This window comes from Ostrea edulis, chromosome 3, assembly GCF_947568905.1.
Source record: "Ostrea edulis chromosome 3, xbOstEdul1.1, whole genome shotgun sequence".
In the NCBI taxonomy this organism is placed as follows: domain Eukaryota; kingdom Metazoa; phylum Mollusca; class Bivalvia; order Ostreida; family Ostreidae; genus Ostrea; species Ostrea edulis.
Window position 1 is genome coordinate 22,083,989 of NC_079166.1, and position 26,429 is coordinate 22,110,417.

The 26,429-nt window shown below is 33.6% G+C and overlaps 2 protein-coding genes across 3 annotated transcripts; one reads left to right on the top strand and one right to left on the bottom strand.

Moving 5' to 3' along the window:
* Window positions 1–2,025: 2,025 nt before the first annotated feature.
* On the top strand, window positions 2,026–11,462 carry LOC130052467 (uncharacterized). Of its 2 annotated transcripts, XR_008800816.1 has the most exons (8): window positions 2,026–2,376; window positions 2,488–2,529; window positions 2,659–2,784; window positions 7,243–7,442; window positions 8,291–8,387; window positions 8,809–8,987; window positions 9,916–10,001; window positions 10,794–11,462. XR_008800816.1 is itself a non-coding variant. In XM_056157547.1 (7 exons), exons 1-7 carry the CDS (start codon window positions 2,286–2,288, stop codon window positions 9,943–9,945), a joined length of 765 nt encoding a protein of 254 aa, XP_056013522.1. In that variant the 5' UTR covers window positions 2,026–2,285; the 3' UTR covers window positions 9,946–10,128. The 2 variants fall into 2 exon arrangements, 1 of the variants encoding a protein (XP_056013522.1); XM_056157547.1 differs by lacking the exon at window positions 10,794–11,462 and having other exon boundaries at window positions 9,916–10,128.
* An 8,512-nt stretch (window positions 11,463–19,974) lies between these two features.
* Window positions 19,975–20,376, bottom strand: LOC130053489 (uncharacterized). The gene has a single exon (XM_056160804.1). It carries the CDS (start codon window positions 20,374–20,376, stop codon window positions 19,975–19,977), a length of 402 nt encoding a protein of 133 aa, XP_056016779.1.
* Window positions 20,377–26,429: the final 6,053 nt, after the last annotated feature.

Consider the following 26,429-nt stretch of genomic DNA (forward strand, 5'->3'; position numbering starts at 1 on the left):
AGAGAAAGGAGGTGCAAATTACATCATTTCAGTGTCTTTACTTTCTGGTATTGTTGATTGCTTTAATTGAATGCCTTTCGAACGTTCACAATTTGAACTAGATTTGACTTTTTTCCAGATGATTATTGTAGTGCCTTGACTCTGTCTATCTTTCTTATACATGTTGGAATATTAATAATTGTCAATCCGTTTCCATCTCTGTAATTCTTTATTTGGAGTAGGAAAATATTGACTACAGTACAGAAAACAACAAAACTTACTATGTTGTACAATATGTAAATATTGTACTTTCAAATATGATTAACAATTATTACTGACTGAAATATTGAGTTAACTAATAATACTTCATAAATTGACAATTAATGCATGACTTATAGAAAGGTAAGCAAAATGAAATGTGACATCTACACTCTGACATGTGTTATAGTTTTGCTTACATACTTGAACTGACAATTTACCTTTTATAAATAACTGTAAATACACTATAAAGAAACATCAAGTTTAAACATTAAAACAACACTATTAAATTGATAATTACCGTAATTAGTATCTGATACATCATTGAATATAAGAAAACAGCTCAAGCACACCACAGTGAGTACAGAAAAGATGGCGCGTTTCAATCAGGTCGAAATAAAAATTTCCTCCCTGACAAAATTGGAAAACCTATTTACATACAATCAGATTAATTTGGAAAATTGAAATCAACTACTTTACAATTATTTTTCAACTTTGACAACGTTGAACTATGATTAAAAGATTCGTCAATCTTATTCTGATATGTACAGATAACACGCGTCATTTGTATTTGAATCTCCTACCCACTTTAATTTTCTTAATGTGTATTTTTTTCTTTACCGTGACAGAGGCTGCACCGAAACCTGCCAACATCCCTATAAGCAATAAAAATAAATGGCTGGGCAAATACGAACCTCTGGACATACCAGATGTGGGATCAAGTGTCTAGGAGGAGTAAGCATCTACTGTCGACCGGTCACATCCGCCGTGAGCCCTATATCCTGATCAGGTAAACAGAGTTGTCCGTAGTCGAAATCAGTATGTCACAAACGGTCTAACAATCGGTATGACACACGTCAGCCAGCAGTTGACTCAATGATAAGTATTGTACTGACGAATTCGATCGTTATAACGACCATAGAATTTGCTGACTTCAATCGAGACTGTTGAAACCCCTATACCATCAACTTCTTTCTCAGTAGCTTACCTCGATTTAAAAAAATGGCCATAAGCAGAACAAGCTTTTGCATATAATTCTTATCTATGTATGTACATTAATTATATTACGAGTTAAAAATCTCTACAGATTTTTTTCAATCAATAAATGAAAAGGAATAAGATGATTTCAATTCAATCTTCACCTTTTGCGAAATCTTTCCCGGGGAGATATGGCATTGGCCATAAAAACAAAACGAAAAAATTTGGACTCTCTTCTGAAGGAATGCTTCAATTTTCGCAATAGTTTGCATTTAAGAAATCCTAAATTATTCCTCTTATTCATATCATTCATGTGGACGGAAATAAAATTTCCATGCAAGGAAACCAAGCGTACACGTGTTTTAATGATATTATGATCACTTTTACTACGATTCGCAAACGTGAACATTTGAATTTTGAAGAATGAGGAAAATTTATAAACGTGTGAAAATTACTTCAGATCATAAAAATGTTGATTAAATCCCATCCACGCATGGTTCCGATATGAAATCACGTATTTCCCACATCGCAAGAGAAATAATTTTACAAACTCCGCTTCAAATTGTTAAATGGCTAGATGGATTATCATGCATGCGTCACGCTTTGTTTGTATATTATCAACATATATCATGACTCAAACAGTTACCAAGTAAGTAGGTTTTGTTAATGGATGTTAAACTGATATTATAATATGAAGTCAAAAGTATGTCCTCACACGTTTGTATGTTTTTCAAAAGAACAAATTTATGTGTTTGCTCTCTCCCTCCCTTTTTTCTCTTTCTAGTAATGTTATTTATTTTATTGTGTTAGTTCGCTAGATGTTACGAAATGTAAGGTATGGAATACGGCACTCAAAAATGCACAGGTAAGTATACCATCTTGTGAAAGTCAAAACAAGGCTGGAGGCCTGGGTTTTATACCACCGTTATAACTACGACAATGTCATATCTCACTGGCAATTAGTTTCACTTTCGAATTATACATATATTTTGGCCATGAATGAGAGCCATATTCAAAATTAACCTTTATGTTTAGAATGCGATGCAGGTTTCCAAGGTGACTACTGTCAGATGGCCTGTCGTTATCCTAACTACGGAAATAAATGTCAAATGTGGTGTAACTGCGAGCAATGGGACTGCAGTTTTGTTACTGGATGTGAGGGTATGCTATGACCATTACACATAATCCAGAAATAAATACAGGAGGCATCACACTGCTTTTCTTTCCATATATCAATCTATTTTTTTAACTATGAATGTCGATATATTTCAGATGGGTCACCAACGATTTCACCAAACACAACGATTTCACCAGGTACTACAGAATCTTCGTTCCCCGTATATTTATTGACTAAAACTCTTAAAGCTACATTACATGATCTTTACCAATAAATGTTGATCGTGTAAAACATATACAAATACGTTACATGATATCGTTTTCTAGCATGTCGCTCTCGTTACACCGGGTCTGACTGTGAATTACCATGTCGGTATCCAGGTTACGGGGTCAGTTGTCAGTTACAGTGTGAATGCGAGAAGGATCTTTGTCATCATGTGAATGGATGTGAAAGTAAGCAATGTCAAGTAGTAATTTTGTTGTTGAAATTGAAATTCACAATATTGATGATAACAAGCACATGTTTAATCATATATGTAGGATGACTAATAGTTCCATATGAAACAGCTATCACACATTTGGTACACAACTCATTCAAATCAATCTATCATACATTGCACTTCCTATAAAACACGTTGACTTTTTAAACATCATCATGAACGTGTTTAATTTATCAGTGTTATTATTTTAAAGAACAGGATATTTCATCAGTTCAATTACAAAATGTAATCAACTAGTAACCGTTTATAAGGCGATGAATAGTATGTTGCTTATGTACTATAACTTTTATATAACAGTGCGGCAAAAATTAAAAATCAGCAGTATAAATTGTACATGGTGTGAAAATTAATTCTTTTCGAATTATTATACTGTAATGTTTTAATTTAATGAGTGGTTGTAAATACAAATATTGTTTTAATTTTTGTATGCATACCTACCAAGTAAATTTGAAAAAAATACTGAGTGACAGAACTTCCAAATTAGAATATAAAATTTAAACGTATAATTTTCAATTTGCAATGAATTCATGGAAATAAATATATCGCACTTACAATTAGTCCCCGTGACTACTACCTTCATTGCAGGATAAAATTAGAAGGATATTTTCTTGTTTATACGGGACAGTCTGGGACAATATATATTTGTAACGAACAAAACCTTAAAATGTTTAGATCCAGGACAAAAGGTTTCCCTGAAATAAATTCACTTTTAATTGGATGATAATATTTAGGAAAGTCTGTCGATCGACAAAAATGATACTTAAATTAATCGCCATATTTTTCAAATATTGGATTGATTGGTATGAATTCAGCATGTATACGTCAATGCTGAGCAGGAACAAAACTGACTCTATGCCCGGGAGCGACCATTATGTACACTGAATCAGGTCAACTTGAAATAAAGTTGATGTTACGCTTGTTTCAATAATCACTGTTCGTTATCTTCACCTATCGTGGGTTCAACTAATTTTAGTCCAGATTGAATGATTGATGTTTTCCGCCACGCCATTTTTCAGTTATAAGGTGGCGCTCAGCTTTTATTGGTGGAAGAGAGAATCCATATACAATACACCTGTGAAGAGACCACCGACCTTCCGAAAGTAAACTGGGAAACTTTCTCACTTACCGGCCCGAGCGGGATTCGAACCCGCGCCGACAGAGGTAAGAGGTTGTGTGATTTTGAGCGCAACACTCTAACCACTCGGCCACGGAGTTAATTCCGAAGCATATGGTGTTTATATATCTCAACTGATTCGATATGTAAGAGCTTGTTCTGGGTATAGTCAGTTTTTAAATCGAGGTAAGCTACTGGCAAACACGTTGATGGTACAGGGATTTCAACAGTCTCGTTTGAAGTCAGCATTTCGCAAATTCTATGGTCGTTATAACGATCTAGTTCGTCAATACAACCTCGCATTGGGTCAAATGCTGTCTGACGTGTTTCATACTGATTGTTAAACCGTTCTCGGAACACTAATTTTGACTGCGGATAATTCCGTTTACCTGATCAGGATATGTGGCTCACGGCGGGTGTGACCGGTCAACAGGGGATGCTTACTCCTCCTAAGCACCTGATCCCACCCCCGGTGTGTCCAGGGGTACGTGTTTGCCCAACTATCTATTTTGTATTGCTTGTAGGAGTTATGAGATTGATCACTGTTCGTTATCTTCACCTTGCATAAACTAAGTTAAAAATATCATTAGATTCGAAATAAAAACAAATCGCGTAAATTTTACGACTTCGATTACTTTTCGGCAATGTAGACATAGTGTTGTCGTCTGAGACACCTGTGACCTTTGACACATTGAAATTCAGAAATGTGGGGGAAACGCGGATTTCATTCAGTTAAAGCGACCCAGCGTTAGGGCAAGGTTTCATTGGCTCAAAGAAAACGATGGAAAGCTGCACCAAGACACCAGACGTCGGATCATCTGTATCCGCAATCGCAAATGTATGACATCTGTTCAGGTCTGTCAATCACTGTTAACATGTTAATAAATTAATGCCGAGTACGCCCATCAAATAAGAAGGAAAAATATTGTTCGAGTGCAAATCTTCCCAAAAAGTCCATGAAAATCGATGCTTAAAACTAATACTGAAATTTAATAGGGTATGACTTCATCGCTGCACCGTCGCTTGTCAATGTCAGCTGATTGTTCATAGATCGACTTTATAGATCTAGACCAAGCTGAAATATTGAGCGTAACCTACAAAGTGTATGATACAAGCGTCTGAGTATGAATATATTGAAGTATTGTTAAGTTTTAATATACATCTCTATAAATTTCAATATCTTTTAGGGGGAGGGGTTATATAAAGCTAGAATATACACAATAGATCAGTGGCGGATCTTTGGTTTTACATAAATTGACGAGTAAGATTTTTTTATTTCTTAGTTGATGTCAACAGTGCAGGAAATAGAGACAAGACACTATAAAAATCTACCACTGCATACAAATTATACAAACCCAGTGACATACTTTGATTTATTTTCACTTAGTGCAACACACAGCATAGTGTCATAAATGGGTCATCTTTTATTTATTTTGCTATATGATTCATTGAATACAACTACTTCTTTAAATCATTTTCATCCACTTATCAAGATTCAATTCATAGCAACTTTTACACTATTAACAGCACAAATATCTCCAGTATCTGGTTTCAGTGCCTTATTTATCCCCTGTTGCAGCCATACACATATTATATGATTGTAAGAACAGGTTTCTGTTCCATTCTTACTAAGGAATGTATAAGGAAATGGAATGATAAATTTCATTATAATCATGCATTTGTTCTGCAACTGGTGTTACTAAAAGTTTTTGAAATCATGAACAGAATTTCATCCAGATCAAATGTTTTGTGGTAAATGTTTTAGATTTCATAAAAGTTAGATTAAAAATGAGGTTAGAATGATTATTAAACAAAGGTTATTTTTCATGAGTTGTAGGTTGTATGCCAGCATGAATGTGTTGAACAATGAAAATAATATGAATTGTCACTCAGCTTTCTTAGGCCCCAATATTAACAATTCATGTAAATAATCGAGGTTCATTGATGTGTCAGTATTGTTTTTCAGTTCAGTAATTCAAAACATGAAAACATAATTCAAATCACCCCCCCCCCTTTACCGTTAAAAAAAAATATTTTATTGCAAAGGAATAGTAATACTCTAATTGGTAGCTTATTACAATAAAATCCTAAGGTAACCATAGCCTTTTTCGATCATGCAAGAACATATTTATTTTCTGCCAAGTCTTTTAATTCAGCCCAGCAATTTCAACACTATGACTCTAACTACAACACTAAATATTTTTTACCAAGACGTTTTATTAAAGAATTCTATTCAACATTTTTAGTGTTCTCTTCACCTACATTGTATAATGCACATATTATCTGGTTTCTTTTGGTCAAAGTGTCTATTATTAAATGTCAGCTAGACCATGTAGACAGATTCAATGATGAAATCTAGTTTTATTCACCTTTTTTGTGTTACACATATCATATGAGAGTAAAATATAATTATCCTATCTATTTCATGTAAACAATATTTGGGAATTGTCAAGCTAACAGGGTAATTTTGCTGCAATTAAGGCATTTGATATTATTATATCATATTTTGCTTCTTTTTAGATTTATGCTTAAATATTGCCCAATTCCTATTATGAATAAAATGATAAGCATGGTAATATGATAAATAAATATGTACTTTTTTGTTATATGCATAATCTTACAAGAAAGTCCAGTTTTTTTTAAATGCATGCATACATACACATATATGCATACATACATACATACATACATACATACATACATACAGTAACATACATACATGCATACATACATACATACATATACTGCCCACCATGAATAAGCATATACTCACCAAATTGATTTGCTTGCACATAAAAGAAACATTTGTTACATTATAGATACAGATCGTTTGAAGCAAATACATAACTTTTGCAAATAAATATATAACGGTAGGCTTTTAACTTTTCATATCCTGATCATATTTATTAAAATACTTGATTTTCTGAATTTTTGAATTATCTAAATAGATTTTATGTAAACTTTACTTGAAACCATTTCAAACTATTGACCAATACATATTATTTTGTATTTGATGCGAATATAGTAACTTTTATAAGACCCTTTGAATTTTCAACTGTAATAAATCAATATCACAATTTAACAGACTATACCAAAATATTGAAAGTCCATTATTGTTTCACATATATTGAAGTTGTACCCTTAACTAATTATTTTCTTGAGCTTAAAAGTTATACTCAGTGAATTAATTTGGCTCTTTTTCATTATATTGAATATATTTCATGCCAACATGTGTTAAAAGCTTTTGTGTATAGTTATTTATGATGGGTAGTGTATATGTATATTATGATTGAATAGGTACGTGTATCCCTAATATTGCGGATGTTGACCATGAAGAAGTTGTGGCGGAACAAATGGTGAATTGGAGACATGGGAGGAGAGTTGTGGAATTAGGGGTGTTGGCAGATGCTCTAAAGGCCTGTCTAAACTGTGGAATGCCATTGCAGCTCACTCATGCTGTTGATATCCAGACTTATGGACTATCGGCTATCATTAAGGTACAATGTATCTAGGTTTAATTGCACCTGTCAATATGTTAGTCATACTACTAAATGCTGTTTGGGCAAGACACACATCAAACATTTGATGCAAGTGTACCTCTAAGTTTTGATAGGAATTTTTAAATCATTTATAATGTTAAAGGGCGAAATCAAAAGTTCAATGTCTGACAAAAAACTAAATTCACATATTAGTTTTCACAAATCCCACCTCCCACTCCCCTTAAATCTAAATATTATGAATGTTGAAAGTAATCTATTTTAAAACAAGTAAAAACATGCAAGTATAAATGATACTCATTATACTTTTACTACTGTTTATTCACAAATTAAAGTGTACATTAAAACTATTAAATGTTCATTAAAATGTAATATTATTATGTGGTTTTTAACAGCCATTTGTCTTTTTCCCACTCGAGTGAAATCAATGTCGGATGACAAAAACTTAAATTAGTTTTTACTCCCCTTCCCCCTAACTATTTAAATTTGAATTTTTTTTCTGACATTGATCTGTTGATCTCGCCCCTAAACATGGTGGACACTCAACAACCATGGGTCAAATTCTGTATGTTGCCTATGCCATTGACCCAAAAACCAGAAAAATTATTACAAAATTTATACTTGTAAATGTTATTTATTGATAATCAGTTTGTTATACAGGCCCCTGAATACAAAATAACCTCTAAAGTAATAATCTTGAATACATATAATATTCATTGTAAAATTTACTATTGTTTATTTTTTGTGTAATATTGTTTATTATAGGGACACGTACTTCATTAAAATTTTATGTCTTATTTTATGTATATACACACACAGCTATACAATTACTTGATTCTTTTTAATAGATACCTTGTTCAAATACTTGTTGTCAATACCTGAACAATGTGCCCACAGGAAAGAAACATGGAAGAGTGTGGGATGCAAACACAAAACTAGCAGCTGGTATGTTAATTATAAATGGAATTTTGATTTTACTTTAGATTGCAGAATTTTTTTTTCTGTATTATAATTTTATAAAGAAATGCAACTCATTTTTAGCTCAATTGAGCATTTCTGATCACCCATAGTCTGTCTGTCTGTCTGTCTGACTGTAAACTTTTCACATTTTCGACTTCTTCTCCAGAACCACTTGACCAGTTTCAAACAATCTGGGCAAAAAGCATCCTCGGGTTGAGGCAATTGTGATTTATGATTTCAATGACAGAAAAAAAATGAAGTTTATCAACTTTTGTTGTTAATGTTAGAAAACCCATCCAGGGGCTCTGAATGAAGCAGAATTATATTACTGTCTTCCCATACAAAAATTGATTTCTATATAATGCTACAGTGTATATATTCGATAGAACTGAAATATTGATTTCAGCAATGGTTCACTCAGGATTGGGAGAGAGACAAGTTAATAGCTTTCTTTCATCACTAAATATACCAGCAGTCAGCCACAAAACCATTTCCCCTCGCCAGACAGAAATGGGAACTATAGTCCAGTCCGTGGCCAGTGAATCTACAGAAATGGCACTAATGGAAGAGAGAATTAACAGAGAAGTATGAATACTAAGTCATTTATTTAAAATTTTAGGTTGACATAAAAAATATATAGACATGAAAAGATGAATTCAATGATGAAGAATATTCAAAGTGTTACTACAGTAATATTTAAGGAATGACTTTAATTCTGGGGCAAAATTATACGAGTATAACCTGGTTTGGGTCAGTTTACGCTTTATAATCATCGAAAATAAAAATACACAAGACAATATGTAAGCAAGTGACAAATCGCGATCCACATGTCAATGTGACTGACGTCATGTGGTAAAATGTGACGTATGATTTTTTTGTTTGCTTTGTTGAAAGGTGGATTAACAATGTCCCCCAACACCACCACCACCATTTCCCCAGTGAGAAATGTACTTGAAAATGAACAGGACAATTCTTACTTGGTAAATAATTAATTCGAGTATAATAATTAGGGGAGATAATTGCAAAAATACAAAGATATGGTGGGGTCATATAAAAATGTTCTTCTCAAGAACCATTGAACCAGAAAAACTGAAATTTACATGAAAGCTTTTTGACATAGTGGAGGGGGGGGGGGGGTATGTTGGGGTCACAGTAGGGGATAAAAGTTATACATGCGAATGCAAAAAGAAAATCTTTAGAATTCTTCTCCCCAAGAACCAATGGACCAGAAGAATGATTTTCCTGAAGCTTCCTGATATAAAGTAGATTCAAATTGCCTCAGATCATGGCCCCCGGGGGTAGGAATATATGGATATAGGATAAAATCTTCAAAATTTTCTTCAAGAACAGCAGGGACGTGATTAGTTACATGTACATTAATATGTATGCATTGTCAGGTAGTGCAAATTCAAGTTTATTCAGTTCAGGGGCCCTGTAGGTAGGGTGGATCCACAATAATTGATCAAAGTTTAACATGGGAATATAATAGAAGCACATTTTTTTTTATTTCTAGGAACACAAGAAAGGATGGCTTAGTTGTTAGTGTTGATGCTTGTTGGCAGAAAAGAGGGAGTGGGAGATCATATAACAGTTTGTCAGGTTAGTTACATAAAATAAGTTTTTAATTTTCATACGGCTGTCTAAGACGGGTGTATTATGTACCGTCCGTCTCTCTGTCTTTCTGGACTTTGTAGGCAAAATACAAAAGGAACTGTGAGGTCCAGGATCTTACAACTTGGTACATTTGATCCCCATTATGTGAGGAACTTAGAGGTCAAGGTTGTAGTATCACTAAGTAGGAAAACCTTGTAGGCAGGATACAAACCGAACCGTAAACTCCAGGATACTACAACTTGGTACAGATATACCCTTCATGTCAAATGAAAGATGCCTTTTGTTCGTCAAGGTCAAGGTCATAGTATTGTTTAGTAGGAAAACCTTGTAGGCAGAATACAGACCGAACCGTTGAGGCTGGGACCGTCAAATAGTTTTATGGACTTTTTTTCTTATCATGGATACAGATATTGCATTAAAGATCTAACTGGAGTATGTTGTACTGTTTGTGGTACTCATGTTAGTTTCATGTCATACTTCTGATATTCGGTAATTTTAGCTCACCTGAGGTGAAGCCTTGAGTGTGCGTTTCTAATTAAAAGAGCCCATATATACTGTAGCACATTTTGATATGCATTTTACTATGTCAGAGAAAATCAAGCATGAATACTCCTCGAGTAGAAGTTTTGGGCCCTATGGCAACTTACCTAATGATATGTTTGAAATGTTTGTGTATTAATGATATTTTATGCACATGAGTCATGTGATGCATGTCAGCACTCAGGATATCATTAAGGTTATGAATCTCTCGTTACGATATTCTGCATTCTATTTCAGGACATTCATCAATGATAGGGACACTCTCTGGAAAAATAGTCAATTTCTCAACAAGGTCCAAATCTTGTCATATATACACTCTTTCCCTTAACTCGAAATCATCACCTCCCCCACATTAGTGTAGCATCAACTGGCATGGAAGTGCAAAAGGGATGGAAAGTGACATGATAGCAGAGATGGTTAAGGATGTAAATGATGGACTTGTCTGCATAAAAGCCATTGTTGGTGATGAGGATAGTACCACAATATCTGGGCTTCGGGCAAACATTGACAAACATATTGGAAAAATATCTGATGCAAATCATGTGAAAAAAATATCTGGGAACTCTGTGAAGAAGGAGCACAAATCCTTAACATTCAAAGTTATTCAGTACCTGCAAAGATGTTTCAACCACATTCTTGCACAAGGAAAAGGAGATGCTACAAGGATAGGCCTCAATCTTAAAGGTCTCGCCTTTCATCCATTTGGAGACCACAGTCTTTGTTCTTCTAGCTGGTGTCGATTTTTAGAAAATCCAAAAGAAAAGTACGTTCAACCTCTGATATGTACAGGGCTTGATGTTTGCTCAACTCTTACTTTTGTATTCCTTATAGGAGCTATGAGATTGATTACTGTTCGCTATATTCACCTTTTCTTATATGCAAATTTAAGACCATATGGCTGTTTTTGTAGGCTAGATTGAATAAATTGTAGATATTTCAATGTCAGGTTAGTTGTTGATCCTTACAAAAGTATGTACTGGGTGATTTTCCTACATGAAAACACGGCGGGTGTGACCGGTCAATTTACCAGTGTCTTTTCAAATGTAAAAATTAATGATTTCTCTTTGGTTGTTAAAGACAAACAACATACGTTTATGGCTTTTGGGGCACTTCTCTATTTCTTTTATTTTTGGAATAATTCTCAAGCTCAGAATCATCTGGTTAAAATCTACATAAATTCAACTTCCATCAGTACTTTCAGTACTTTGATGTATTGATTATAGGAGTTATACGATTGATCACTGTTTGTTACCATTTGTTTCATCAAAATTATTGCATATATACATACGTCCTGATAAATGCTTTGATTTATTCACGTGAATCATTGACTATTGAGTGGACCATGATTTTTAAAAAGCTTTTTCAACTTTCGAATTACGTTCTCCATTTTAGAGGTCTACGACAAAATTACCATCAACTTTACCTCTTGTCTTCACAGAGTCTAGAACATTGGATGTTACTTGCTAATGGAATTGAAGTATCAGAATTCCCAATAAATATTTGACCTTGTTATTCAAAGTTTTCAAAACACTTATCAAAAACGTAAAAATTGTAGCAATTTTTTACATGCCTGGTACATTATAAATATCTAAAACCGGGGTGAACATAAGTCTAAGTTGATAATGCGGTATATGTAAAAAGCTTAAGTCTATAATGGAATGTTCTTTAAGTACATGTGCCTTTGATAACAACAGAAGAATGATATTTCAATCATTTATATTGCTAGTTTGAACACCGGAGATGTTGGCAAGAACGTAAGGATTAATAAAGTAATACCATTTGTTTACAAGCTTGAGGCATCCCTTTTTGCTATCCATCTCTTTAGAAGAAAAAAGCATTTGTTGCACCCGAATGGAATCATATAGCGCTTCAACAAAATAGCTTTTAAAGAATGAAACAAATGTTTGTCACGGTCACAATGACTTTTTAGATCATCGTGTACGCTATTTCGCATCAGTTTTATTTCTGCAGCATTGACAATCTCTTTGTCATGTGAAAAAGGTCAAATAATACTTTGAATATGAAAAAGTTCATTCCCGTTTGTCATATTTGAAATGAAATTAGTTTAGATGTTGGTGTGACCGGTCAACATGAGATACTTCTTTCCTTTGTTTATAACACATTTTAAAGAATGTATAATAGAGACCTGCCTCAACATACTCGCGAAATAGTGATCTACCAAACATCATAATGAGAACAAAATCAAGAGTAGGACAAACACGGCCCCCTCTCTTGGACACACCAAAGGTGGGATCATTTGCCTAGGAGGGGTTAGCAATTATCATGGATGTTTATATGAGGACATTTCGTATCAATATGATATAACTGTGCATCTTCGTGATGTCATTACATGACTGTTATAGATAGGTCATCGATGTACCTCAATAAAATTCAAACCGTACGCCACTACCCTAAGGTTTAAACATTAATATAGCCGTTGTGGGACAACTAATGGAATAGTAATGTTTGTCATGAAGTGAGAATTTTCTTTATTACAGAAGACTGAAATCTCCTGTTTCTCCTTTGACTTTTAAGCTTCAGTGCCTCGATGTTTGATTGGGAAATTCCGGTATTTCAATGGTCACCGATTATCTGCAACAGACCAGTCTAGTCCACATTATCTAACAAATATCATATTTTTCTCATTACCTTAATGAATCTCGTTGACGTGTCTTATAGATTAATTGATTGTTTTCCTGTTTTCCGCCACCCTCAACAGTTTTTGTTTAGTTATCTGGTGGCGTCCAGTTTTTATTGGTGAAAGAGAGAACCCAGATACAATGCACTTGGGAAGAGACCACCGACCTTCCGAAAGTAAACAGGGAAACTCTCTGACTTACCGGCGCGAATGGGATTCAACCTCGCGCCGAACAGAGGTGAGGGGCCTTGTGATTTTGTGTGCGATGCTCTAACCACTCGGCCAAGGAGGCCCCCTCCTATAGAATTCAGCTAAGTACGAACATGTCCGTGAAACCCCACACTCAGAAATGTAAACACTGAAAAATAATCCAAGCTCAACGATTCTTGAAAACATCATTTTATTACCATACACACGTCATATTTTCTTTACTTTCAATTTGCCTCTGTTACAAATATTGTACTGCTAATGTTGGAGATAAAATTAGAATTTTCTTTATTATAGATGATATATAAGCTGCTGTTTCTCTTTCGACATTTTAGCCCACTTCCGTCGCTCGCTGTTTGATAATAAAATTCCGTTATTTCAATGACCATAGTATTTTACCGATTAACTGAAAGGTACCAATGAAATCAATATTATCAGACAAATATTTTGATTATATCACGACCTACTTAGGTCAATGGAATTTAATCACCATGGCCTGCATGCTTCAACAAAGTACGAATTTTTCGGTTAAACCATAGAATCCGAAACATAAACATAGAAGAACAATTCTTGCCAGAACGACTGATGTAATTCCGTATGGTATTTAAAGCAATCGGCGGTGTTTCACGGATGTTGAAATGTGATGCGGAAAATTGTATGATAGTACTTCTAGAACCCTGGCACTTCATGAACCATATTTGTATCTGAATGTTATTTTAGTATATTCTGATGTGAAATAGATATAAATCATAATCTCATGGAAGAAGATCAATTAGTTCCTGTAAACACCATCAACAGGCTGTACAATCAATAAATGTTATTCAATATCCGTGTTACATCAAATGTTTTCTGTTTATTTCTGAGATGGATAAACATTTTTCATAGCTGATTGTTATACATACACTATATGAAACCCCACACAAGCATAAATACATATAAATGTGCACATTTACACATACATACATAATATATTATTTTCAGTTATATAAATGATTCATAATTGATAATAATAATAATTATAATATTTATATATATGAAAGTTTTGGGCGGTTTTGTTTTTTATAGAAAAAAGGAAGACAGGTTATTAGAGATAAAGGTTTTAAAGGAAGGAAGTCATTTAAAGAGATGCAACACTATGACAAACAGGGCTTTTCATAGCTTATGATGTTTGCTCAATTTTTTGTAAGGCATTTTTCAAGCATTTGTCAACTTCGTTGTACTTACAAGTTTTCAGTAAAATAAATTTTTCAACAGATAATCGACTAATCACATTCTTTGTTAGGGTATCAAAGCTAAACCTCTTTGAAGGTGTGAACTTCTTTGTATAAATATATTATTCAATTATTAGAATAATAAGATGTTCAAGATGGTTTAATCTAACATTATTCAATTTATCAATCAAAATTGAATTTATGCTTGTGTTTATATCAATATCTATTGTAGACTTTAACCAATTTTCTACCTCAAACCAAACATCTTTTATTAAAAAACATTCTGAAAACAATTGTCTCTGGCAATTGATTGTAGAGAGAGCATAGCGTAGAGTCTTTGATACCACACCTATTCAGGTAGTAGTTTGTAGCAGATATTCTGTGAAACATTTGGAATTGAAACCACTGTCATTTGTTTCTGCAGTTGTTTTAAAAGGAAACATATAAATAGTATCCCATTATTGTCTTCTAAAGTTGATACCATTTTCAATCCATTTATTTTCAGAAGTTGGATTTGTTTTAGATAAATACATTATACATAGCTTTGCGACCTTTCTTGGATGTGTATTAGTTTAATAGTAGAAGGATATCTGATATTGTAATCTTTGACAATAATCTTATTGTTCTGTTGTATATATTTCTTTATTGCTGTAACAAGACCTGAAAACTGAAAACTGGAGGAAGTTTACTTTTCCTGTAAACATCTTTTTAAATTCTGTAAATGACATAAATGAATTGTCCATATTACATATGTCACCAATGTGTATTATATTATCCTTTGAGAACTCTTTACAGGGTATTTGTAATTCATAACTTTTTAGATCGGGGCTATACCACAGATGATCACATGCAATATTTTGACGTTTATATTTGTCCGCATTACTTATATCAATCCAGCTTTCCAGAGTATCGATCCAAAATGTGTTACTTGTTTTGTGTTTTAACAACTCTAAGTAATTTGAGCCAAAGTTCAAAATGCCTGAAATTGAAATTCCAAACTCAGTTTCAAACAACACTTTCCATTTAGGAGTATGAGCTGTGATTAATCTTCTGATCTAACTAGATTTAAGTACAATAAAGTTGGTGTATTATATCATTTTGAAACTACCATCTTTGTAATCTTGTATTATTGTTTTCCTTTTTATCTTCTCTTTTTTACCATCCCAGAGAACTTCAAATAGTTTTTTTTTTAATTTCTTAATAAATTCAGCAGAAGGGTTTGGTAGAGTGAATATCAAATGTTTCATTTCTGGCACAATTAGTGTCTTGATGACAGCAATTTTGAAAGTCGAGGTTGATTTCCATTGAGCAACTATTTTGTGTATGTTTTCTAGCTTTTTGTTGTAATTCATATTTATCTTTTTTTATAGATGTTTTTCGCCACACTCAACAATTTTTCAGTTATATGGTGGCGCCCATTTTTTTGTTGGTGGAAGAGATAACCCAGATACAATGTACCTGGGAAGAGACCACCGACCTTCCGAAAGTAAACTGGAAAACTTTCTCAATTACCGGCGCGAGGGGATTCGAACCCGCGCCGACAGAGGTGAGATGCCGTGTGATTTTGAGTGCGATGCTTTAACCATTCGTCATATTTATCATTTCGTCAAGGTTTAAAGAGAATGTTAATCCTTAGAGTTCAAAAATGAAGTTTGGTTCCATTTAAATTCCCATCTTGAGTGATGATAAACATCACCACACATTAAAGATGTATCATCTGCATATTGTGAAATTTTATATTCTTCCCCATCAATTACTATACCTTTAATTTCTTTAACATTTCGAATTAGAATGCCTAGGATTTCTTCACAAAAGTAAAACTAGATATGGCGAGATTTGGTCTCCCTGCCTACAGCCTCTTTGAGAATGGAAATATTTTGAAGTGATACCATTTTGGATTACATATAATGATATATTATTGTAAAACATTTGATCCAGTTCTTAATTGAACTGCCAACGTTAATAAACGTAATGCCTGGAAAATGAAGTCCCATGATATTGTATCAAAGGCTTTTTCGAAATCAACTATCATTAGAAGTCCTGGAATATTTTTGTACTCTGTATATTTCATGTTATCATAGAGAAGGCGTATATTCTATACAATAAATATAGTTTTCAAAAGTCCTGTTTGATCTGTGTTTATAATTTTAATGAGAAATATTGTGTATTACCTCAGCAATACAGCCATATGCAGTTTTATATAGCACTGATAGTATAGTGATTGGACGACAGTTTTTTTAAAGTACAGTCTAGCCTTTTCCTGGTTTTGAGATACATGTAATTATCCCCAGCTTATTGATATTTGAAAATTCGCCTACTTCATATGAGTTATTAATTGCTCTTGTAATAACGTGACCTAGATCAGACCAAAACAAATTGAAAAATTCAACTGTGAAGCCATCTGGTCCAGGACTTTTGTCCTTTTTCATATGCTCAATGCATTTTAAAACTTCAGAGTATTTTAGTTCAGCTTCTAGATTATAGGACTCATCATCTGTCAGTTTAGTCATTTCATATGGTTCTAGGAGTTTGTGAATATCACATTTGTCTATGATATCTCTTTTCATGAATAATGTCTCATAGAAAGTGTTCGTGCGGTTCAAGATTTCCGACTGGTTTGTTATTGCTGTACCGTCATTAAGTATTAATTTTGGAATGTCTTTACTCGCATAGTTTCTAGATTCTAATTTACAGAAATATTTGTTTGGTTTTTCACCTTCCTCTATCCATCTGGCTCTTGATCTTATATAATAACCTTTACATGTTTGAGCTCTAATTCTTCCAGATTGTTTTCCTCTAAAACCTTCAATGATTCTTCATTAAAATTTGCTTCCAAAAGTTTTAATTCATTTTCTAAATCATTATGAGTTTCCTTTTGTTTTGTTTTTTCGTATATATACTATAAGAGATTGTTTTTCCTCAAATATCCATTAGTAGTGTGTCTAAAAATAAGTGGTCAGGGACCCGAAATTCGATTTCAGCATCATTCACCTCAGTTACATTTTCCAATTGGTAGACAAGGGCCGAATATTGCATTGTTGTTTCCTTAATTTTGGATTTTACTGAATTTACATATTATACATGTATGTCTTTTAAAAGGGAGTTGTTAAATTTCCAGAATCCCTTTCCGTGTTTAAAGTCTGTTAATTTTAAGGTCAAGACTACTGGAGTGTGATCAGACCTGTAACTGTGTTCATGGTCAACTGCATATATAAAAGGAGTTAAAGATTCCAATATGAAGAAAAAGTCAAGTCTGGCTTGCTTAATGGGATTTCTTTTTCTCCAAGTGTATTTCCATTTGTCATCAATATTGATTCTCCATAAGATGGATAAGTTCCATATGGGCTTTGGGGTTTAAGTTTTTGTAGTTCATTGTATCTAAAAAAATTATCCATCAATAGGTTGAAGTCTCCTGCCATAATAATGTTCTGATCATTCGATAATGGATCTAGTTTTTTAAATAGGTTACAGTAGGATTGGGTTTGATCCGCATTTGGGTCATAGACATTTATTAATGTAAATTGTTTTTCTTCAATTATGATTTATGCAATTATGAAGTTTCCTTCATCGTATATCACTGTGTTTTTATTTGAAATTCAAAATAATTTTTGAATACGATTGCAACACCCCAGGGTTTGATTGGTATGAATTGAATAGTCCTTTATATCCCCACTGTGAAAGTATAATTTCCTCTTCATCTTTTCTAAAATGGGTGTGTTGCAGGAAATAAATATTGAATTTTTTTGTAAAAATAATCCAGGACATCTCTGCGTTTCTTATAGTCAACAACCCTAACCCTACCAATATACAGTTAAAAGTTTTAGACATTCATGATAATTTTTGAGTGTGTTATCCATAATCAGTAATGTAAAAAATTGCAAAATGTATCGTGCGAAAAGAAAAGAGGGGAAGAATAAATTGATTGATTGATTGATTTATTGATGTTTTTCGCCACACTCAACAATTTTCCAGTTATCTGGTGGCGCGCAGTTTTTATTGGTGGAAGAGAGAACCCAGATACAATGTACCTAGGAAGAGACCACCGACCTTCCTAAAGTAAACTGGGAAACTTTCTCACTTACCGGCGCGAGCGGGATTCGAACCTGCGCCGACAGAGGTGAGAGGCCGTGTGATTTTGAGCGAGATGCTCTAACCGCTCGGCCACGGAGGCCCGAAAGGCAATATAACATAATGTAGATACTTTTGCAGGAACAACTGATTCCAAAGGTGTCAGTGAATAGTCATAGGAACATGCCGCTGGGTTTTAAAAAAAAATTTCATAGTTTTTACACTAAACATCTTTCCCTAAAAAAAGGTTGTGTAATAATTTCTTTAGAGTAGCAGATATGTGTATTTTAATGGGTTTTCAAATCTCAAAGAAACTAACATGCTTTTATAAACGTAAATGGTAATAGTCTAAATCTAATAAATATTGTATGATCTTGTTAAGTAGTTTGCAAGATAGATTTGAAACTTTATTAGCAGGATCCAAGAAAACACACAACTCTACCATCTAATCTAGGCACATCGAGCGTGGTATCATTTAATCCTATAGATAGTGTATTGTAATGCTAGAATTAAAACAATTTTTGTTTTCATACCGTAAACTGCTAGGTAGTAACCAGAAATACATGGCGCAGTGTAAATGACTAAAACCATGCACAGTTGACAAAAAAGATCCGGAATACCAGATCGTCAGATATGATACAAATAATTTGTATAGTACTGACAAAAACATCTGGGATACCAGAACGTCAGATATAATTAATGCCTAATAATAATTTAGAGATAACGACGTAATACTTATTGTTCCATATGATAAATTCACATTATGTCTAACCACTGATTTGTGAATAATTAAATCAGGATACAATGGATTTATATTACATGTATATATATATATTAGAATATGCATCTATATATGCCATACTATACTAAATGATGCACTCGGTACAAAGGAAACATTTTGTAAAGTTAGAACAGTCGGTATACGTATCACTATGAATTTCAACAAGAGTGGTTAATCAAACCTGTGCTAAGCCATTACTTTACGCTGCCTACTGCGCTCATTCCCACCTCCAGAATATGTCGAAATCGACGGGCACCGATTTTACTACTAAACCAAAGAGAAACCACTACTACACAATTTGAGACATGTTGGCCTTTCAATTAATGCAGTAATGCTCGGCCAGCGCCGTGTTCTCCATCATCACCACTTCCTTCGTGCATCACTCCGTCTGCGTTTGTGAATATGTATGCATATATATTGCGCGTTGCACTTGAAACTTTGAAAATCCTGAAAGTATATGCTTTACAGATGATATCTTAGTGGTATGCGATGTAAAACGATTCCCATTTTCCTCTATTTGTTTACTTGATGGATTTTGGACGCGTTATTGTCGCTGGGATCTTCAAGAATGTCGAATGCTTTCGGTCTGCCAATTATTTTCACGGTACACTGATCCATTATTGTTGAAGACCAGCTTGTCACCTTTGATCGTTGTAGGAATATTCTTTCCCTGTAGCTGTTCTGTAGATCATAGAGTCGTTTCCGTTTTTCTCTCATCTTTTCGGGATAATGGTTGGAAATCCTAATGGAAACACCTTTGATTTTGAGTTTAGGAATATTTTTCATGATCTTCTCCTTTTGGTAAATGTCTTGAAACTGCACAAATGCAGGTCTGGGAAAACTTCTTTTAGCTTTCGGATCACCCTGTCTGTGCACCTTAACGATACCGACTTCGCTGATTTCCTCATCCGACATTTCCAATTGTTGTTTGGAAAACTACGATATGCGCTCGGGAAGAAGTTCACGCTCTCTCTCATTTAAGCCAGTAATGATAACATTTCTCTGTGTGGTTTTTAGTTTGAGTTCTAGGATTTGATGATTTTGTAGGTCTACCTTCTGTTCTAGTTTCACTATAAGATCCTTAAGCATTGTTATTTCTCTGAACATTTTCTGTTGTTTGTGATCAAATTATGTGATTTGTGAGATCGTGTCATCAGCTTGAACTTCTTGAAGTCTATTTTCAACACCGTGTTTCCTGTAGACAACTTTCTTTATATCTGTCAGCTCCTTTCTTTCTGTCTCAAAACTTATCATAAGATTAGCGAGGGTGCTTTAGATGCTTGTTAAGTCTTCCATGACATGTTTCATGGACTGACCTGCATTTCCTCACTTTTTTTTCCTTTTCGTACTGTCCTCCATAGTGAACTGATACTCACAAGTATTTACCAACACAGAAAAGTCCAAAGTTTCTTTTAAATCTCCGTATACACTTTTTCTTTATAAAATGATGTGTCTTGATCGTCTTATAACTTTTCCAAATGATATAAAAATCAATCACAATGAGTTACATATGAATTAAGATATAAAACACAGGAGCTCCAATTTGCACTTACAACCCCAAGTCAATCGGAACCAGAAGTCCTTTCGCAAATTCCATGGTCGTTATATCGATCTAGTTCTCCAATACAACCTATCATTGAGTCAAATGCTGCCTAACGTGTTTCATGCCGATTGTTAGGTCGTTCTTGGCACACTGATTTTGACTACAGATAACTTCGTTTATCTGATCAATATATAGGCTCAAGGTGGGTGTAACCGGTCACCAGGGGATGCGTACTCCTCCTAGGCACCTGATCCCACCTCTGGTGTGTCCAGGGGTCCGTGTTTGCCCAACTATCTATTTTGTATTGCTTATAAGAGTTATGACATTGATCACTATTCGTTATCTTCACCTTTCGTGGGTTAAACTAATTTTGATTCTGAAGTTGTATCTTATAATGAAGGGAGATACATGTACAATAACATAGATAATGCCCAAGCTTTCTCTAGCGGAGTTCATGTGATGTTGAAATAGCATTATTGACATTAAAACTCATAAATGAGGGTAACCGTATTTTTTTTTCAATTAGCAAACAATTCATGGCATAAATTATATCGTATCTAACATTAGCCCGTGACTACTATCTTCGCTTAAATTGCGTTGTTGTTTTTACCGTATACCAGACAGTTTGGGACAATATATGTTTGTAAAGAACAAAACCTTAAAATGTCTAGATCCAGGACAAAAAGTTTGCCTGAAATATATTTTCACTTTTAACTTGATGATAATATTCAGGAAAATTTGTCAATCGACAAATAAAGATATTGAAATATACATGTACATTTGTATTTCGAATATTGGAATAATTGGTATGATTGCTACATTTATACGTCAATACTGAGAAGGAATAACACTAATTCCATGACCGAAAGCGATCATTTTGTAAACTGAATCAGGTATCTGAAAGTATTGGTAACCTCATGTTACACTGACTTCAAGAATATCGTTTCGTTTAAAGTCAGCATTCATTATGATCTAATTTGTAAATACAAGCTTACTTTAGCCCAAACGATGCTTGGGGTGTTGTATACCAATATCAGAACAGTTATTTGCTCACTTAGTTTAACCACGTGTTGCTATGACGTCGCGCACGCTGTTGGTGTCAAAACGTATTTCATAGCATTACGGTAGCATTTACGCTGTTTTATATGAATAAAACCACTTTACTATACGAAAGTTGCATATAATTTTGACGACAATTTTACATTCTATCCATTTGATATCAATACATCTGATTAAAATGAGAATTATTAAAATGTATTAGCTTGGATATACTGATATTTACGTAAATATTGCATGTAGACAGGTAACGACAGTGTCGCACACACTTTACCAAAATGTTAATAGCTTTCTTAAAACTAGCGATGCAAACATACAATTTTGCAGAATAATTAAGATGGTGATGTTGATAATATCAGTTTTTAAAATTATAATGTCACCTAATATGTACGCTGTGCACGCTGATTCACAATATAAGAATGGAGGTGTAGATAACCCTTAACGTTAGGAAAATAGACCATGTCCATGACACATTTTGTAAGTACATTTGGATATTTGAAAGAATTTTGAATTATTTATTCAAAATTTGAATTGATATTTGGATAAGTGATTTTAATATGAAAATAACTATACTTAAGAAACGGTGAATATTTTATTATAGGTGTTTGATATGTGGATTATCCATTGCGGTTATGCTCATTAGATTATGTGTCACAATTTGAAAATGTCTGTTAACAGAGTTTTTTGGTTATATTGAGTTAACGGTCTGTGTTAAATAAAAACGATTTTAGAAATAGCTTTTATATTATTTTTAAATATATTTTTGAACAAAATTTTAACATGGCATGTAGTTTATTTTAAAAGTTAAAATGGTATCAAATGTATAGCCATGTATCACAATGAAAATTTGACGTTCAAAACGTCACAGATAATTAAGATATTTATTGAATCAAAGTAATTTAAGAATGCATTTTTAAAAATGTGCACCTTTTGAATATCATTTACGGAATGTACAAATCAAAATTTCATCGTAACAAAAAATTGAGTTGATTGTTAAAATTTGTTTGTTTTTTAGACAATCTACGGAGTCAACACTGAATGTCACACCTTGCCGTAATCGTATTACGTTAATTGAAATTGAATAACTGTTTCAAAATCAATCATCCGTATAGATTGATATTAACAAAAATTAAGAAATTTTATGATTTTTAATGAATGTGCATCTCTTGAAAACGTGTTTTCTTTAATTTAAAATATATTCAGTCTAATAATTACAAAATTCCAACAAAAAATGAATGTCAACACGTTTTGTCACAGACCTAAAAACATGACCGTTTTGACGTTACGATGAACATGTGCTTGTAATTACATCTCAATACACGTATATCAAAAGAAATATCGGTTTTATAACTACACAATGCAGCATTGTTGTGATAGAGTTAATACAATTATACAACATAATAATATTTAACATTGAATTTAAAAATATATTTGTGTTTAGATAAACTCAAAAAGTTTTATAATGCATTGGTTATGTATACAAGTACAGTTTCGTGTTATATTTTCATATTACAAGAGACAAAATCACAAGCACATTGACAGCTTCTGATCGGATGCGATTGAGTAAAGAGTAAAGAATAAATAAGGGAGAATGGGGGGGGGGTGCAACAAACAAAATAAGGAAGAATGTAGGCAAAGAGAAAACCATTAAAACACACACACAAAACTCCGCAAATGACAGTGAATCCAAACACCATTGCCCAATTCCAGGTACAAGTGCTCAACAACAAATGTAAATTTTTGTCTTACAAGGGGATTTCAAATAAAAGTATACATACATGTAACTTTGACACATTCTAACAATACTATTGACATGTAAGAAAATAAAAGAGGACCTAGTACAAATCCTTTGAGAGATTCCAACGTAAATTTGAATTAAAAATGTGTTTCTATGCAATATACTATTTCATTTCTGTTTAGATAAGTTTAGAACAGTTTTGGCAATTTATCATTAGCTCTAAATTTGTATCTTAATAAGAAGCCCCTTATGCCATGCCTGATTAAATGCCTTTGGCAAATCACCATAAACCATGTACATGTAGCAATGTTTCCTTTTAGCTTCTAAAAGTTACATCCTAATTCCTATGTTAACTTAGGAATGGACCGGGGTAACTATTTATTTAAGGCCCACGAGATCAAGCTGCATGGACAATTTTTGTTCATGCTAATCATATGAAATCAACAAGTGGGGAACATCATTCTAGTCCGGAGGGGGAGTTGTTCGTGGAAAATATTTGTTCAATGCTGGTGGTGTGGCATAGAATTTCCCCGCATAGTCTTTCCCCCCAGAAAAACAGGCCCGGGATAGACACCCCCCCGCCCCGGAAAGATGAGTCTGGCATAGAATTCCCCCCTAGGAAGAATTAACCCGTGCCCAATCACCCCCCCCCCCTGGAAAAGCCGCCCCAGTATAGAATTTCCCCCTAAATGACAGTACGCTTTTCCCCCCTTCTTACATTTTAGCTATGTATCCGTTTCCAGTTCTATTACAATCATTTTCTTGCTTATCTAGACCCAGGAATTATTCTCATTTTTTTTTTTTTTTGAGCAGGGTCTTGTGTATCACAATCATCATCTTATGTTTTTTTTTTTTCTTTTTTAAGGAAATTATTCAGATCGTGTAATGGCATGTCAAAATTCATTCATACATCTCAAGTTTTTGCTGTTATCTACCGCTATCTAACATCTTAAATAGTGAATTTGGGAAGAAGTCAATGTATTTTTAATTTAAAATTTCGATTTTAAATAAACGGTTACTTTTATTTATACAGTGCATCTAATTTACTTTTTAGATATTTTAATTGTATATCTTTTAGTCGACTTTTTATGAAAATCCCTAATGATATTGGTCATCGTTAAAGTCTGTTGGGAAGCATATTGTGTTTACTATACGCAATTCAAAGTTTTCAGGTAAACCCAACTTCAACATTTCAAAAAAAAATTCTTTATTTTTATGAATATTGTAATATTAAATAGCGCATATATATATATTCATTAAACTATAACAATTTAACAGCACATATTTGTTTCTTTTTTTAACTTTTTATTTTGATAACATGTACCTCTTTATAGCAATAATAAGAAATGTCATTGATTATCATCTTCAGTTGCATGGGTTTGCTACATTTTGTATTTATTCAAAAGCTTCTGCATGAGAAGAAACAGATTCCGATCGATGAATCCGGAAACAGGAAAATTCTATACTGATTTTGTACATAGGGGGAAATTATATGCTGGGGCGCTTTTTCACCCTATGGAAGAAGATATATCCCGGGGCCGTTTTTCAGGGAGATGGGTCTATGCTACAACACCGGCACGTAGCATCGTTTTTCAAAGGGGGTGGGGGGGGGGGGGGGCAGCTGAAGAAGATTCGTATAAAGTTCTTAAAATGCAAACCAAAAATATGGGGGTGTTAGAGTCTTCATAGCTAAAACTTCATATTTCCCCAGGCTTTATTAAAGTGAGGGTCCGGGGATTTATCCTTCACTACATGTCTTCACATCATAGCTTACATTATTCTCATTCACTATACTACAATGATATATAGTGGGAAGGGAGGGGTGTGTGTGTGCAGTCATTCAAAACATCTTCATTTGAATATAGAAATAACAGATATTGATCATTGTTAAAAGAGCCCCCCCCCCTTTTTTTTTCTACGTGCCTGCATTGCCAAACAATCCTTTAGAATTCAAGGTTAACCAGAAAAAAATATATGTAATTGTGTTTGTTTTATCAATGTTATAGATGTATTCTAAAAACGAAATGCAGACCAAAATTGTGATTTTGGGGGATGTACATGTATGTATGTATGTATTCATCTCACAATTTTACAGTGTAAGCATCTGTGTTCACTTCAGTGATGTGGTACTTACACATATTTACATGTACAAACCCATCATGTATAGCATTAGAGGCAAGCACTGAATTATGGATAGTAAATTTCACTTAGTCCGCATGCATGCATGTAAGAATTAATTCTTACCCAAATCCCTGTAGCATGTTCAATATTTTATTTTTCCTAATTAACAGAAATTGTATATAGAAATAATATCTCGGTGTAACGGCGGTTGACATGCTAGTTAATCGTGCATACATGTGTACCAAATTACATAATTCTAACTATTCCTTTTTATTGTAGTCATTTTAGATTAATTTAGAATTATTGCATGACAAATTACTGGAAATTACAAGATGGACGAAAACATCTTGAAGGGTTCATTATGGACTTTTCTTTTAAAATATTGTGATAATATATTCCTGTTGGTTTAAAACAGAAAAGTTATGAAGATCACGGATGAAATATAGACTAATTCTGATTAAGTCGCAAGTTTAGTTTAACCATTTTAATTTACCTAAGTATAATGTCTCA

What these genes read in the sequence shown, in the direction of transcription:
- LOC130052467 (XM_056157547.1), top strand. Translation starts at nt 2,286, where the DNA reads ATGGCCTGTCGTTATCCTAACTACGGAAATAAATGTCAAATGTGGTGT. An exon ending in TCATGTGAATGGATGTGAAA is followed by an intron (nt 2,785 to 7,242) that starts GTAAGCAATGTC and finishes ATGATTGAATAG; the next exon opens with GTACGTGTATCCCTAATATT. An exon ending in AAGAGAGAATTAACAGAGAA is followed by an intron (nt 8,988 to 9,915) that starts GTATGAATACTA and finishes TTTTATTTCTAG; the next exon opens with GAACACAAGAAAGGATGGCT.
- LOC130053489 (XM_056160804.1), bottom strand. Translation starts at nt 20,376, where the DNA reads ATGTCGGATGAGGAAATCAGCGAAGTCGGTATCGTTAAGGTGCACAGA.